This window comes from Anabas testudineus, chromosome 5 (genome assembly GCF_900324465.2).
Source record: "Anabas testudineus chromosome 5, fAnaTes1.2, whole genome shotgun sequence".
NCBI classification, from domain to species: domain Eukaryota; kingdom Metazoa; phylum Chordata; class Actinopteri; order Anabantiformes; family Anabantidae; genus Anabas; species Anabas testudineus.
This window is the reverse complement of record NC_046614.1, coordinates 7,662,485-7,680,530: the sequence shown is the minus strand read 5'-3', so window position 1 is coordinate 7,680,530 and position 18,046 is coordinate 7,662,485. Positions and strand designations below refer to the sequence as shown.

The 18,046-nt window shown below is 41.5% G+C and overlaps 1 protein-coding gene across 4 annotated transcripts in view; it reads right to left on the bottom strand.

The window, feature by feature from the left end:
* The window catches only part of magi1b (membrane associated guanylate kinase, WW and PDZ domain containing 1b), a 114,149-nt gene that overhangs the window by 55,722 nt on the left and 40,381 nt on the right, over positions 1 to 18,046 (bottom strand). For all 4 annotated transcript variants that reach the window (XM_026346800.1, XM_026346799.1, XM_026346796.1 and 1 more), the window contains exon 2: positions 8,260 to 8,376. In XM_026346800.1, coding sequence (XP_026202585.1) covers positions 8,260 to 8,376 — 117 coding nt within the window. The remainder of the gene's footprint in view (positions 1 to 8,259; positions 8,377 to 18,046) is intronic.

Genomic DNA, 18,046 nt, shown 5'->3' with positions numbered 1-18,046 from the left:
AGTTTTAGATTTTTGGCACTTTTTGAAGCAGGGGGCAGGATTACCAGAGATGAGGTTCTACAGATTAAGACCAAATTGCATTCAGGAAATCTGGTGACTTTACAGCTCAGAATATCCTACTCATTATATTTAAGTGATTGGAGTAAATGAAATGGACACTTGGGAGAATGTTACATTTTCCAGGCTCTTTTTAGACCTGACAAGACACCAATTACAGCCCTAGACCGATCAATAATGTCTTATGGTACAGCTTGATGGTCACCTTTCTTACAGCAGTAGCATTTAAATCTATGTATGAACCTAACGTTGCCAGTGCTGGAACGCCATTGGTAGCCCAATGGTTACAGCACATACTAAAATTTCAGCTTGGCGCTAACATTAGCTAACATGTTTTAGCCAGAAAACCACTGGCTGAATTAGACAGCAAAGAATGCAGACAGCAGAATCAGAATGGGTAAATACCATGTAATTACACATCATGAACTGTAGTCTTGTAGAGATGTTTTTTCTGACTGACCACGTTTGTTGATCATGATGGGTTTTGCTGTAGCATCTGCCTTCCCACAATAAATATATATTATAAAAAATACAGTATGTAGCTGGTGGATAATCATAGAAGTAACATATATATATTTGCCGTGTCTTGAAAATCTGGCGTTATTCACAGACCCAACTGTTGTGCAGAAGCTATTACAGAAGCATTTCTCTAAATCTCCACAATAAACATGCTCTTTTGTAAGGCTAGCCAACTAGTCCACATTTTCCAAGTAGATACAGAGGAATTTCCTCATGGATAACTTTCAAGACACACGCTACAGTACGTACATGCACGCACACACACACAAACACAAGGGGAGGGAAAGCAGGCTGTCATCATATTCCAAAACCAAAACAGATCCATCACCCATCTTGGCCAGCCAGCCTGCCAGTATGCTTTTTTTTTTCTTTTTGGGTGAAACACTCACGCACACACACACACACGCAGGAGGGGTGACGGGCTGACTGGGGACTGTGATCTCGGCAGGGGGATGAAGCCATCTGTCCCAGTAAAGGGTTAATCCAACCAAAAGCACAGGCCACAGATTCCAGCATTTTCAGTACTTAAATTCCTGGCTATGATCAGGCTACCTTTATTTTGTTTTGTTTTCAAACTTTCTTAGGAGGCAGTGTTTCAGTCCATTGTCCAGCCTGATTCTCTCAAACCCCAAACATCTTAAGGGGTCTCCTGATGGAATTAATTAATGAAGAGTGAATGAATTATGCTATGGCTTTTCAATGACCGACACAGATGGATTGTCTTCCACCAGGAAGGGTGTATTCACTGCTCTGGCTAGTTTAAAGATGCACACAATGAAGAGATGACAATTACACAAAATGCTACACGACAATAGGAGAAAAACAGGCCTTTCTGTGGACCTGTGTCGTACATTTTATGCTAAACATGATTCCCCTACAGCTGGATGTTTGGGTGGGTGTCTGAGGAGGAAGGGAAGGAATGAGGGAAAGAGAGAGATTAGAATAAGTAACAAAAAAGCTGAAGGGCCAGTAGAGTAGTGTGAAGCTAAATCAGCCAGAAAGCTGCCTGAAAATGCCCCCCGCACACAGTCACAGCCGGCCTTTGTCTTTTTATTCCACCCAGAAAAAAGCATGATGGGCTAGCCTCTACCTACAGCAACACAGAAGTGAAAAAGCAAGGCTTTAAAATGATCCTTTTAGAGGGGTGGGGAGGCAGTGATGATGGATGGATCGAGATGAGGGGGGGCTAAACCAGACAAGAGATGGACTGAGAAAGGAGAGAAAGAGAGAGGGAGGATAAAGGAGTGGTACAGGCTAACCATAGCATCTTGGATGCTCCAGACATACAGACAGACAGCAGTTTGCCGCTGGAGGTAATGGCTTCCAATGTGATAAAGCATGTCAACAAGATCACATAGCTTTAATACCATTGCAGAACTGGAGTGCATCCACCAGAAACACACATACTGTACATACACACACGGAAGTGACACTTTGTACACACACAGGCATCGAACCGGGATACAGACAAACGCACAGACGCACGCAAACCTCAGACAGACAGACACAGACACACACAGCTTCCGTTTGACCACAACACATCAGCCTCCATTACTGCCAGCGATGTGGCTCCGACTCCCTCGGTCTGCTCCTGATGCCTTCCGCCTGATGCACAGCCATCCTCACCGCCTGTCTCTCCATCTCTCTCCCTCCCAACCCCCAACCATTAAATCACATCAAACCATAGTGCTCCTTCTCCAAATGAAAACACAAAAAACAGAATACCTCATTCAGGGTGCTTGTGAGGAGGGCTTCTTCTCCTTACACTCCACAGAACAACACCACGTCGACAGGAGACAGAGGGAAGGAAAAAAAATCCAATCAGGTGCGGATGAGTGGAAGTAAAACCAGAGCAGATTCACAGTTCCTTCTCCTTTTCACCCTCCCCTTCCTTCTCCCGTGCGTCTGTCCTCTGTCCAGCTTTGGCTTTATGATGCTAAGCTAATGGGAGCTAAGCTAAGCAGCATCCACACATTGCCTTATAATGTGCTCTGTCTCATACCCACACACACCAATGCAAGCTTCTGTCTCCCTCTCTCTCTTTCTCGCTCACTGACTGAGCCCCGCTGTCTCCCATCTCACAGGCGCTCACATGCACCCACCCACCTCCCCCTCTTGCTCTCGCTCACTCGCGCTCCCTCCCCTTCTCTTGACTATTCACCCCTATTCTTTCTTGTTCTCACAGATCCAATCAGCTTTTTTTTCCCTCTCCCCTACACCTCTGTTCTTTTCTCTTCCCCAGACACTGATGTCCTCACACACAGATATTTTCCTCTGGGTGTTTAACTAGTTCTAAACAAGTCATCCGTGTCCAGTGTGTGAAGAGAACTGGAGTCAGGGGAAGAAACTTAAAGGCAATGTTGAGGTTCTGAAAAAGAGTGAGCTTGGACAAGAGCTGGTAAGGCTGGGAAGCGTGGAGTAGAGTGAGGCTGTAGCTGTATAAACTTATGTTCAACAGAATTAGCTTGAAATTAAGAACAACTGCAGAATCAACAAAAATTAGTTGTTACAACTGTAGTGAAACTATTTAAGAAATATTAACACATGATATCAATAGAAATGAGTCAAATCTGGACGAACCCCAAAAGAAGCAGATTGAATCTTAGGATTCTTATGAGATTCAAGCTACAACATGAAAAATGTAAAAACAGCCAAAAAAACAAACAAACAAAAAAAAACCTATAATGCTGAGAGAAAATTGGCCCACTGGCAAAACCTAGGATTGACTTTTATGTTGGTCAGTGGAGGGGGTTGGGAAGAGCAGTGAAAAAGTGTAAAAGGGAGTGGGGTCAAAGATCATGCAATTCTCTGTCAGATTCCCCTTAACTGTGCCCGAGATCCATACTTTATACTATCACTAAGAGCACCAGGCAGGAGACTCACACTGTAAAACGTTAACTTGGTTACTCTAAGATGTATTTTTATCGCATGTTTTCTGATTGGAAAACCGTATGAGCTGGAACATCTGCAAATGGTAAAGTATTTCCATGTAACTACAAACAAGGAGAATCACACACACACATAAGCATTCACATTTCCAAAAAGCACCTTGTACTACCTCTAGTAGCCTAAAGTGAGAAAAAAAAACTTTCTTTTTTATTCTGCATGTGTGTGCAACAGTGTCAGTGATTGAGTGGGTGCCTGTGTCTGTGTGTCTGTGTGTGACAGCTGGGGGCTATGAATCTGGTGGACTCCCCCTATCATTCATTCACTGTTTGACAACATTCCTTTGACTCCTGTTAATGGTGTTAGTGATACAATAAACCTCCCCGCCAGCATCAATTCAGCTCCTATTATTTTCTTCACACCCCCTGTCTGATCTACCTGCAGCATGCTGGGAGACCCTACTCCAAATGTAATCAGATTGATACGGGTATAGTGTTGTGGCCAATAGCCCCCTCTACAATGGTTCCAAAAGAATTTTAAATGTATTTCTAAGGGAAGGATCTCAAATATTGAAAGGTTAATACAGTCTACTCAGTTTAAAACCAGGAAGCATTACATTTCTGGAGAGGAACCATACACACAATATTATAGGAGGTATAATTAAACATTAAATTAAATTGTGAAGAATCATCATCAGATCCTGAAGAATGAATGATCTGACACTGGGCATGCCAAAATGTGTTTCACTAGCCTTGACAAAAACAACATGTCAAACTGTGGACACACACAGTGTAGCTGACTGACACAGATCTGCTCACAGGTCAAAGCCAAAGGAGTTGGAAGTTCACTTGTCAATATTCCCTCCACCTTCCATCGCCTTTCCTTGATTTAGCACCTTCTGCTATTTAGCACTGGCGTACTGCGGTGCTTTGGTTGAGGTGGCACAGTGTGATTGCATCTGTGGATGCAATCGGTAACCTTGCCAAACCAACAGCAGACATGCTGTAGACACACTCAGCAGAAACAGTCACGTATCGGGCTGCACTGCGAAGTCTGATTTAACCATGGCTCGTTATGTGTTTATGTTAGCTTGAATGGCTAGCTAGAGCCAGCACTGATTTGAATGTGTTTGCATCTTTCCATTCGCCCTCTCTTTCTCTTCTCCAGCCCCCCTCGCACACCCAAACTCCACCCCACCCCCATCCCCATGGCTTCAGCCCCCACCTCCCTTCGAGTCGTCCTCTTAGCCTCTATACGGGTTGTCAGATCATCTGTGCTGCTAGCCCCGCAATTCATCACACACTCACAGACACACGTGAACGCAAGCCTCTGCAAACCTTTCTCATCTGAGAAGCCAACAGCAAACTGCCAGTATCACAACAACCACAGCAGACCACACTGCTACTTGCCTTGGAGTAGGAGAGACCTGAACTCCCCTTTCAAAGCTCGCTGATGCAGAATGCTGAGCTTTAAAATCAGCAAGAAACCAAATACAGCAATCCTCTCTTCTTCTTGCTATTGCTCCGATCAACTGGCAGGAGAAATGAGAGAGGTAGAGCGTTTTAGATACAGAAAGAAAGCAGCAGCGGCGGCAGTGAGAGCATGAGGCAGCGGTGTCATGACTTGGGGGGGTGGGCAGGAATGAGAGGATAGAGGGGTTGGAGGGTTGGAGGGGATAATGGGAGATTGGGAATGCTGAGCGCGGGGATGGGGTGACCACAGGGGAAGCTGACGGACGCCTTAGCAGATGGGGGAGGGTGGGAGAGCTGTGGCTTCGCATTTTTAACAGGGTTTTGGGAACAACTGACTTTGTGGAAATGTGACTGGAGAGAGCAGTTTGTGTTTATAGCAACTTACTTAAACTCCGTGGCAGTTTTATATTGTGTTTGTTATTTATTCAACTACCTGCTACTTTACTACTTGCAATTTCTAAATGTATCTAGACTCACAACCCAATACAGCAGCTCTGCTGTGAATTTTACTTGTTTTGCAAGGGCAGCATTTCTCAGTTTTTGTTAAAACTATCAGAAATGTGATAAATCTACTATATGTTTATTATTGAGGCCATAGTGGGTGGTGAAGTTGGAGTACGCTATATTAATATGGTAGCCAAAACATTGGAAACACCTCATGCGCTCTGCATAGCTTTACCTCACAGAACAGAAATGGAAATGGCTCTCAAAAGTGTTGGATGACTTGTAAAGACTAAAATATGTTTGTTTTTGTTGGCACAGAGCAAACACTCGCTCACCACCACAGTGGACTGTGTTCAATCCCTACTGTGGTGCAAACGGGATGGCACTCCAACAAACACAGTTGGCAGTGCTCATCGGTGGAAAGCCAGGGAAGGATCGTGCCCTTATTGCTACTCTTGTGACTCCTGATGGTTGTTTAGGTCACCAGTGTGAAAGGGATAGCAGGAACCTCCACACTTTTTAGTGAAGCTCATGGCTGTCTGGTGAAAAGAAGCAGCTAAAGAAGTTATGAATCACAGCCAACCTTGCTAAGTTAGTAGAGACAAGCGCTTTTGTTTTCCATTACTGTATGTAACTGTTACATTATTTGCCAATTTTATATTTATAAGATGTTCTTGGAATTAGATATTTTGATCATAATTTATATATATATATATATATATATATATATATATATATATATATATATATATATATATATATAATTATAGTTATTTTAATAGACGTTTTGTAGAGTAGGTTTTTCATAATATTGTCAAAAGTAGGACATAAATTGGTAGAAAGGTTGGCTGGAAGGAGTTACCATTTCACAGGATTTCGAGGTAAGAGAAGCCCCAACATCCACAGACTCACTTCTCCATCTGTTTATCCACCTGCTTGCTGTGCATTAATCACACCTACACATGCACATGGACAGTGTTTTGAACAACCTTTGGACATACGTCAACATGGATGCACTCTGACCTCTCACAATCAAATGCCAAAGCAGTCCATTCCAGTCCAGTCCAAGTGTAAAGGTAAAAGGGAGTATTTACCGATGTCTGCATGCACTGTAATTTCCCCCAACCACCACATAATGCAGACACAAAAAATAAGCAGTGGCAAAAGATTTATAAATTTAATATTCCAATGAGAGTCTTGTGCCTCTGTACAAGTGCATAACAACAACAGTTTATAGTCCAATAAAACATATGGTGTGGGGAGCACCTTCATGCGTTGTTTACTGCTAACAACAACAGGGTTTTTACTAGTGTGCCATAGACCACTCAGTGATTAAAATGGCCATTATTGCCAAACCCCCACCCTCCACCAGTGTCTGGCTGACATATGGTAGTGGAGGTAATGCAGATAAAGTCCCTTAAACAGGGATCCTGAATACAGATAGTAATTTGTGTGAGAGGGCCACGAATAAACTAATTGAAAACCCTACTGAAGAGAACCATTAAGGGAAAAGCATGGTTCTGGGGAAAATAAAAAGTTCCCTTTCAAGTTACTGCAAAGCAAAAATTCAGCACACTACTTTTTATTTGTTCCATCATCAAAGCTGTAATTACAGAGAACAAAGTTATTTAAAGTTATGTTTGCAATTGAATGCTCCAAATTATATTGGATAGAATGAAAGCAGCAAAAAGTACAGAATTCTGGACTGAAATCTGAATCCCTGATGAAAATGTGTGACATTTTTGATACAATGGTTTCATTTAGATACTACTGATATGAGCCTACCGCATCTAAGTTGAAAATATTGAATTTGTTTTTTGTAAGTGTAAATAAGAAGTTGATGCAATATACAATGATGTTCCTGGCTCTGATTAGTCTATACAGTTGATATTAATATTATATACAAAATTGGGAGCAGAAAGCGTGGTTCAACTTCTTTCTTAGTGTTCTATCTATTCTCTGCACAGGGGGAGTTGCACAGTTATCACATTTATCACTCTGCAATTATGACATTAATGCAATTACCGCGTGGAATTAACAATTCTACATCCTTAGCACCGATGTTATCTTCATGGGATGTTTTTTAATAGCTGTGATGAATAAAACACATATTTCAGCTTTTGAGCAGCAGCAGCAAGTTCAAGAGAAACATGCAACATTACAAATTCTTATGCATTCTTGTCAGAAACAAGTCTGTATTCCTGGATTACACAGCCAGCTCTGGAAAAGGAGACGCTGGTCAGTGATACAGGAAGGACCTGGATGAAGCCACAGCATCTACAGTGTAATTAATGGTGCTATGGATCCCCAGGACATGAGATACTACCAGCCTACTTACTGTGGAGTCAACTAATTTTTTTCTTCTAACTGATCAGACAATATAGTAAAGCAAACGATGTGCTGAGTGAATAAATGGAAGGTGGAGGCTGGCTGACTTTGTGTCAACACAATGCTTGTTATCAGCTTGGGAGGCAGATGAAAAAGTGCATTTTGGGATGAAAAAGGATCATAAGAGATAAAACCGATCAACTCATAACTTGAGGTTAGATCCAAGGAGGATGTGATTTAATCATTCTGGCTGACTGCACAGCACACATTAGTCAAAAGGCAAATGGAACCCTGCTAAGATTGGACCGAAATAATCAGGCCTAATTACAACAAAGTATGTGGAGTCTGTGTGAGGCAGTCACAGGGATCTAAAACTGATGATGCCTGAATCTAAGACTAGAGCTTGATAAGACCTGGCCTAGCTTAAGTTTTTCCTTTCTTTTTAATCTGAATGCTCACAACATAAATGACAGTCCTTGGAGTTACATTGGAACAAAGCATGACAACCATGGGAATGGAAATGAAATGACAGAACCAGGTATATGGCACTCACAAGGCACTGCGTGACGGTAGAGGTTGTCTCGGATGGTCTGCTGCAGTTCGTGGTCGGGTGAGGACTTCTGGAAGCGCTGGCTTAGATAGTGCTTCAGGTCCTTGTTCAGCTTGCTTCCTGTCATTGTGAACAAAAGCAGGAAAACACATGGTAACTGCATCATAAATAAGGGAAGCAAAAACAAGGCTGGCAGACAAAGGAACAACACAAGAGGAAAGGGAAAACACTTTTACGCTTCAAGTCGGTCAAGTGTCAAACGGCCACACAGCGTGGCTTCCGCAAAAAGAAAAAAGGTTTATTCTACTACAACAAAATAACTAAATAGTGAGCCCATAGCCATGAATTGTACACTTGCCATTTTCACTCAGAGGGGCAGCTGGCTGCAAGCTTCCCTCTCAAACCAGCTAGGGCTAGCCAAAACTAAGACTACTAGCGCCGTGCCTAACACCGCGAATCAGGCCCCCTACCCCTATGCCATCTGGGCCTCAGACACACATTAGGCTACTGAAGGGCAGCACGGCTGGAAAGTGCCCAACAGCGTGCGTGTGAGTGTCCATATGACATGCACGTGCAAACACAACACAAACAGTAGGACAACACGAGTTACAGAGTGAAGATGTTAAACACAGCCTGTGTGCCGTCACAATAAAAGGAAAATTCAGCCAATTGACCTAATGAATATGACAATGCTGTGATCTGCATGTTCATGAAACAACTAGCACCTTATCACGTTCTATATTCCTGCACGTCCCATCATTTAATATACAAATGATTTATCTACCATCTTTGCATGGCTGCTGAGACCCTTTTTGGTTGTCTTGGGCAAACAACCAGTCATAAAAAGCCCTGGATCCTGTTTCCATGGAAACTGTGTGCATGTGTGCGGGTCTGCCTGTTTTTGTGTGTGTGTGTGTGTGTGTGTGTGTGTGTGTGTGTGTGTGTGTTTAATAAGATGATTGAGATTGTTAGCTTATTACAGAAGAGCATTCTGCGCTGTTTGGCAGAATGATTGTAGGTTCAATAAAAATACAATTGAAGCACTACAGGCACATCCCACTGATATGATACGACTGCTTTTTAAATTTAATTTTTATTTGAACCCCAGATTTTATAAATGGTAAATGGACTGCACTTATAAAGAGCTTTTCTACCTAACTGGTACTCAAAACGCTTTTACACTGCTTCTCATTCACCCAGTCGCACACACAAGCACATACAAGCACAAACACACACACACTCAAAAACCCATGGCAGAGCTCACCAGGGGCAACTTGGGGTTCAGTATCTTGCCCAAGCACACATGTGACAGCAGGAGCTGGGCATTGAATCACTGATAGCATGATTGGTAAATGACTGCTCTACTTCCTGAGCCACAGTCACCCTGTCATTCATATATATATTAAATATTAGATATATTAATAATTATAATTGCATTGTTTCGGTATGGTTTGGAAATTGGCGGGCTCATGTTTCTGGCAATATTTCTATACTAGACATAAAAATAAAAATGCAAAAGGACGGGTTTTACGTCCTTACGTAAAAAAGTGAATGTCATTTTTATAAAGAAAGGTCTCAATATTTGTCCATAAGTTTCTGAACACTTGACAGTGGACTCTTTTAGAAGAGCTATGGTAGCTTAACAGAGCACACGCCACATGACACCACAACATCCCCTGTTCTGACCAAGTCTGTTATACCCTCTCATACCCTGTCATATCATCTCACTTTTCCTGCCTGCGTTTCTAGTGCTATTAAATAAAGGCTAAATATTATATATTAGAAATATTATTTAAAAAGAAAAGAGCATTTTTTATTTTCTTTACTTAACTCATTCCTCACAGTTGCCATGATAGCACACGAAGTTGTTCTGTGTCTTGAAAAGGTCAATTTTCTTAGGTTCTTTCTCATAAGTGATTACAGCCTTTGCCAATCCAGGCCAATCTAAGTGATTAAATAGAGTCCTTGACCATGGCTATTTGATTAACCCTAAGTAGTTTCAATGGACGATGTGGCGATTCCAAGTCTGAGAGAAAAGGTCGTCTTTACTCCACCTTCTGTGGGTAAACACTCTGCTCCTGACCTGCTCCCATTCAGATATATCACTGTGTTGTAATCCTCACAACAGGTCACCAGCCAACATTCAGGCCAACACAAGGCCTAATACTCATCCTCGTGTGCTCTTGTCTGAAACATGTCCACACCTTTCAAAATGCTTATTTATTATTTGTAACAGTGAAAAAAATCAATAAAAAGGTTATTGACAGATGTTGTGCAGCTAACTGAGGTGTCACTGACAAGCATACCTCAATGGGTTTTAGTTTAGTAATGTAGATGCTGTCATTCCCCCCACTCCCTTCCTCTCTCATATGTTTATCTTGATAAGACAATAATGCTTTAATGTAGATGAGAAGACATCCATAAAGGCCGGACAGTGTGGATGGTAGAGAGAGTAATCACTTATTTATGCAGTGATTAAGTAGGTAGAGCACATCTGTCGTTACTTTGTTTCTGGGCATTTTGCAGTCATCAAGTGCTGACATGCGATATGAGCAGTGTCCTTGATGCCCTCACAACAAGCAGAAGATAACTGCCCACTAGCTTTTCATTGGCCTTTGCTGAGCGGCTGGCTGGGACCAAAGTATGCATGAGCTTGGGGAGTTAACTCATTTTGCGGCTACCCAATATAATGTGTTGATTCTGGTTTGAGGTCAAATACCATTCAACCACATTTCTTTTCTCTATTCTCAGTCTTGCCAATCACTTAAAGGAACTACAGGCTACTCTCCTTAAGTACACCCACAGTGTGTGGATTTCACTCTTTGGTTGGCTCCAAATAAAGTCGAGATTGGTCTGGCGATAGCATAAACACCGTCAGCTATGCTTAGATATTCCCATTTTGTAAATGCTCAATCAGCAACAAATCATCCATCTCATGTACAGGTTAAGGTCAAACAGATCAGAACTCACCTCTATTTAACTATTTAATGTGGCTAACCAGCTCCTCCAAATCATGGCCAACTATGTTTTCACCATAAACCCAACCCTACTGTGCTGCCCTGTTCTGTTTTGGTGTTTTGTGTGCACCAATCAGACAAAACAAGCTAAAGGTTGTTTTTTTCTGGTATCTAGCACCAAAACTTTTACAGCATATTCCCCAAAGTTGTAAGTGCGGGTGTCATAGATCAGACTTCTTTTTCCACCACATCCCACAGGTGCTTCATCAGACTGAACTCAGACTATTTTCTTCCCTTAGTGCAGTGATCACCAATTAATGTGAAACTTTTTTGTTATGGCTCACCAGACAGTTGGCTGCTTGTGCCCACCCTGAAAGGCTCAGCTCACAGTGTTAAAGCCAACTATCTGACCTGCTGATGGTACAAACTACTGCCATAACAAAGTTACTAATGCACTTATATGATGTTATCCTTTGTCAGCCCCTGCATACTTGTAAGAATCCAAAAGACCTATTTGTTTTTTGTTTCTTTGAAGCCATCACAATCTGGCTATTGTCAAAGCTGCTCAGGTCCTTATTCTTGTCCATTTTCCAACATATCAACTTCATGAGTATTGCTTGCTGACTAATTTGCCCCTTTACTGTGCATGTGCCATTCTAATGAGATTCACCTCATCTGTCAGTAGTTAAAATGTTGTGGCTCATGAGTGTATAATTAGAAGTATAGGTATAATGGTTCTAAATGTGGGACCAAAACAATAAAAGCGTCCCTTTCTCCTGGCTGGCATTTAAGGCAAACAATGGAGAATACTATAGTATATACTTTAATACTTGTCCCTTATAAAGCTGAAACTAGGTAGTTTTCATTCTGGTGCCTTATTACGATTTTATTTAATCCCGTTATTTCCTACCAACATGTTCAAATATCAAGCAGTACATTTCTGATGCAAAAACAACAGGTTACCAGTCCAGGTTTGTAGTGTATTATTTAACTGACCAATTACCGAAACTCAATTTGACTCACAGGCAGCAAATATCAGAACATTTGGCCCAGTGGCCACCCACCTAAATACCTTTGCAAACAGATAATTAGAAAAGACATATCCTTCAAACACAACCCACCTGTTACAGATTTTCCATAAGCCCCCTAAATCAAGCAAGGTTTTTGGGAAGGAGACACGCAATCCATGACAGAAGGGAAGTGAGGGTGAAGAGGTTTATGCAAGAGAGTGAGGGAGAGAGAGGCAGAGTCTGTTGTACAGAAAGAGAACATCAGAGTAAGCCAGACAAAACATCAAAAGATTTTTAGACACAGCTGAAATGTGAAAAGCTCCACTACTTTCCAGGCATCTCCCATTGAGCCCCCTCCTGCACCCCTCAGCTCTGGTCAGCCAGCCAAGGCCCTGCTCAGACATGCAGAGCTAGACATGGCACCAGCCAGACCCTCCGCTGGCAGTTGACATCTGTATTCACAGCAATGAAAAACTAAACATTACTGAAACTTGATCTCCTGCTCAATAAGCTGCTGTAGTGGGAAAGGAAATGTTTTTGACCATTTTTTGCTGATTTGGAAATGGCACTGATGATTTCTTCTTCTTCTTCTTCCAGACTAGTCATTACATAGTAGAGAGACTCAATAACTTGTTTGATATTCAAAACCTACGGCCACATTTATGCAACATAGATGTCTTTGTTTGACTGCTGCGTCTGAAATTAATCTCAGTTGTGTGTGCTAAAAAGTGCGTGATTCTGTCAATACACGATCTGGGTTCAGGCCAAAATCCCGAAATACTTACAGCTGCTCAATTTCACCGGAAGAATTCCTGTAATTTCAGAATGCAGAATTTGTTAGTGTTAGCATTTTAGCATGCCAACTTTAGTATTTAGCTCAAAGCATCTGTGTGACTCATTAAAGCCTCACCATAGCATGACCATGGTGTGAGCGAGGTTCTAATTACAGGTCCGATTTCAATGCACGGTCTGCCCAGTGATAAATAAACCTCTTTGAAAAGGTCATTATGCAGAGGCATCTAAGAAATATTCTAACTTCAATCAGCACACTGGGCAATGGGAAACACAATCACCCTCTTAACACAAAGCAACAGTCTAAGTGGCAAAGTAGAAAACACAGTCATATGCCAGGGTGCCAGCCTGTTTAACACTTCGCCAAGTCAGATTTGGCAGCACTATCATGTTTGGCTGGGCAGTAAGTGTTGTATCAATGTAGAATACACAAACAGTCTGGCATACAAGGTAACAAATAATTTTTTTTTTCTCCTCTCTTCAACTGTCTTTTTGACATCAAGGGACACATTGAGACTATATTTAGAACTGAAGCCTTCCTTCAGTGGGGTGTTTATTGTTCAATTTCGTTTGCATAAAGTTGGATATAGTAAAGAAAATGGGGTTTAAAATCTAGATGATTCATGACATTCAAACCTAACCTATTACAAGGTAAATTCACCAATGATACATACTGTACACAGACTGTCCAAAGTCACGCCTCAAGTAATCAACTCTTAAATGAGCAGTGGCTCTAGTTAATCAGTTAATCAGGGCTAATCACCATTTAATTAATTCTACCAGCAGCAGCTTTATACAGTTAATATACTTCATTATTACTGATCGGCCTTAACCAAGTCATCATGATTAGGGCACAGAGAAAAAAGACAGAGAGAGCTCTATCTGATCACTAAAGTGATGATGGATCCTATTTTTTTCCAAGCTTGCTCAGCATAGATCAAGGTGCTGACTGGTAACTAAACAACTAGTCAGGTCTACAGACCATAGCAGAGATGACTTCACCACACCACAGATAACTAAACATCATTCTAGGTAAAATGCAAACGACAAAAGTCCTTTCAAGCTCTTAAATAGAGCAGCTGAACAACTGACACTATGATGAGCAACTTTTTTAAATAAGAAGTCCAAGTCTCAAAACAGAGAGCAGAGATGTGTAGAGAGGTGTCTTTTATATTCACAGAGTAGAGGTGTGTGTTTGTTTGTGTGTGTGTGTCTATCTATCTGTGCATCCCTGTCTCTGAGCTCAACACTACCCCCTATGTTTCTGTATTCGATGTGGTTTGCATCATAGCAATGGGTGGCCTCTGTATCCATAGCAACAGCTGCCAGATGAATACTCAGTGTGTTGAAGGTGGGGACAGTCAGAGCCTGGTATAGTCTGCTGCCCCTCTCTGGACTAACAGTGCATTACAAAAACAAAGTAAAGCTCTTACTAACAAATAGATAATGGGCAATACTAGAGTAGTAAAAGCATTTGTAGTGATTCCAGACAAAATTAGGGCTTCATAGACAAGTCTAAAATCACAGAATAAAATAAGACTGACCTCCACTCTGCCACTTTTCAAAACATGCAAAATTAAATAACATTATAAAAAAGCCAAAATACAATATTTGGTACCTGATTTTAAATGTATAAGATTTATAAAGCAGTGAAGAGGTTTGATGTGGTTAAACACAGTAGTATGTGCTAATATTTATCAGTGCCTGTACACTAAGTCACTAAGCCAAGCCATGCTCTTCCAATGTGAAAGGTTCATGATTGCTTAAGCATTTTAAAATCTGTCTTCACAACATGTTAAACAGGTAATTGTTTCTCCAACAAGCACCTTTGTGCAATTCCTACATCCACTATTTATGTATTACAAACTGCAATGTGGATACTGTAGTGAAGGAAAGCATTTTCTCTGAACCTCTTGTGGCAAGAACAAGCAGATTTTCAATCAACACTTATTTAAGGTGCCAAAGCTCTAAAAGGTGGCAGTGAAATAATCTATCTTGATAAATCTATCTTAATTGCATGAGACAAAACCATTTATTTTTTTCAAAGTAAAACATATGTAAACAGTAATGCTGTTTCCCCCTATGAAGCCAATAAAAACCTCAAGGTCTGTGGCGTTCTGTGGAGCACTTAATGCTGATCAGTCTCTGGCTGAACGTGCTCCTCTGTCCAGCCAGCACACTGTGTAAGGGGAGTGAGGGATCCAGCTCCACTCTCAGAACAGAGCAGGCCCTCCTGATCAGTTAGTTGTCTAAGTACACTCCCAGGTATTTGTACTCAGATACAACCTCCACCTCCTCCCCCTGTATAAAGAGAGGGATGACGGCTGCAGAGTCATCTGAGAACTTCTGAAGATGACAGGGCTCTTCAGGTCCAACTCAGAGTCCTGCCAGCTTTACAAGCATGAACCAAGTCTTCTATGGTCTAGTCTGTAGTCTGTAGCTGTAGAACAACAAAAACAAATTTTATCCTTTGACATCTGCCTGTTGTTGAAAAGAAAATGAAAAAAAAAAAAAAACAACCACCAGATCCATCACGGTCAGGGTTAAATCGGACACATTTTCAATCCTGTCTATATAGCTGTGTCCTGAAGCTGCTTGCCTGTTTACTATGTTCCAGATTGCTTTCATTGATTGAAGCCCTCCACACAGGGAAAAGAAATCCTCCAAGGATTCATTTCAGCATGCAGAGCAGCAGAAAGGGCTTCAGTGGAGGTGTCAATTTCCATGCAGGAATCTGACAATGGATTGAGAGACCTTTATAGATCTGACAATATTTTTGTATACTGTGTCTGTGTGGGATGTAACACTGACATTCTCTTTGTGCACTGCTATTTGTAGATGCCATGTTTACACAGCATGTACATCAGTCCAATATCACTTCCACCCGCACTGACTAGCCAAGGGCTCTGACACTATAAACAATAATACAGTATTATGTGGGTGCTGAACAGAATCCTATAAGTTCTGTGTTATTAACAATTTTGGATGATACCTGCATCCAAAAGTATGAGCTTCTACATTTATAGCTGCCTCATGAGAGGCCTGTGAATGAGCAGATCCATCATCCACTGACACATAGCATAGACAGTTTGGCATTTACTGGCAGACAATTAGACAAAAGGGACAATCCACATGCCATGAAGTCCATCGCACTGGTCTACAGTACCTCGGCAGACAACAAAAACACAAAGGGATGCATTACTAACACAAATGGCTAAAGCAGAGATTTACTTGATGCAAACGTTCGTCGTGGGAATTGCCCAGCTAACAATGTAATTATTACCTGACTGATGTATAAACCAGTAGGACACGACTATTCTGGAGGTAATTACCTCTCTGTCATGGCGTCTCCTAATTGAGAGGCAGCATCTCAAGACCAATGGGAGTATTTGTCTTTTGTGACAAGCCAACTGATTGGCTCCCAGATTTAAAACAGGTCTCCTGGCTAAGAGAGCAGGTCAGCTGTTTTATACAAAGGAAACTAATGGCATAGGCCTCTTTGTGTGTGTGTGTGTGTGTGTGTGTGTGTGTGTTTGTGTGTGTGTGTGTGTGTGTGTGTGTGTGTTTATCCCACTGATAAAGGGATCCCAGGAAACTGCAACTTTAAACCTTCACGCACTTCAACTGTCATTTAGCAAAGTGCTTTTCATATTCATATTTTGTCGTGTGTCAGCAAAAAAGCAACACTGGCGTTTACAATAAATAAAAGCAGCAAGAGAGTGTTCCTTTAATCTATTTAAATCATCAGATGTATTTAGAAAATAGAGAAATTATTTGCTTTATTTAATGATTTATGGAATTCAACAATTACCTCTTGTAATATTAAAAAAGGAAACAAAAAAATTAATTATATTTACATACATGAGCATGTTATTACTGTCTTGATTAGTTTTCCACCATATTGAGACACTGAAGAGATGCATACTTTAAAAAAAACTGTTAAAACTAAAGCAGCGGAGGCCAAGACACCTCCAATTTAGGTCTGTAGCATGAACTCAGTTGCCTTTCGTTGCCTTTCCTCTATCCTTAGTACAGTACAATTATGCTTCTTTCAAACTCAACACTGCCAGTTTATAAACCTGGATTTCTACCTCCAAGAAAACCGTGATAATATGTGTTCCCGTAAAACTGAATTCATATTCCATTCAGACCCGGAGTGAGGCACGATCCTCCCATCTGTCTGCAACTGTACAACCAGCTGTTGAGACTCTGTGTCTTCATCACAGAATTCCTGCACTGTAATTGGCCACATGGGGAAGAGACGGTTGATCTTTATGAATAAGTTGAGCGTGGCACCGTCCACCTCACCTCAGGGCACAGGACAAGCTGATTAACTCTGCCACCAGGGGGCATATGTCACTCAGGATCATAAAGTGCGAGGGACAGTGTGTCTTGTGTGTGTGTGTCTCTATGTGTGATGATTACGAGGTAAATTTGCTCATGCCTGTGTGTGGGTTCTCTAGTTGTGGGTGTGTGTTTGTGCCACTGTACAGAACCATCAAGTCATTTGAGTTGATCTGAGCTGACAGCATTATGGACTCAAAGCAGAAAAGCAACTTTATTCAAATAAAATTTTAAATGTTACACAAGAGTGAAACGGCTCAACTATCTCTCCAATCCTTAAATAATAATAATGCAAAATTCCTTGTCAACATCATATGTTTTTATTCTCCCTTTTCTTTTTTCACCTACACACATTGACATTCTTTACTTTTTCCTATTCTATTTTTAAAATCCTTTTTCCTGCCCTTGGTCACACCCTTTGCCACTAACGTCCACCTCCAGTCATCTTGATCACTCTGTCCGTCCATCCCTCACTCCATCCATCCATTCATTTATCCCTCTGTCTCATCCTAGAGAGGGCATGACTGGCCTACTTCCCTAACCCCCGTCACCCTGTCACACTGCTGACTCAAGACACGCTCAAGATGCTGTGTGAATGCACAAATACGGACATCCAGCCTTGCTCAGGCGGATGAATACATTTGGCAACACATGCATACAAAAGGGACACTCAAACACACTACATCT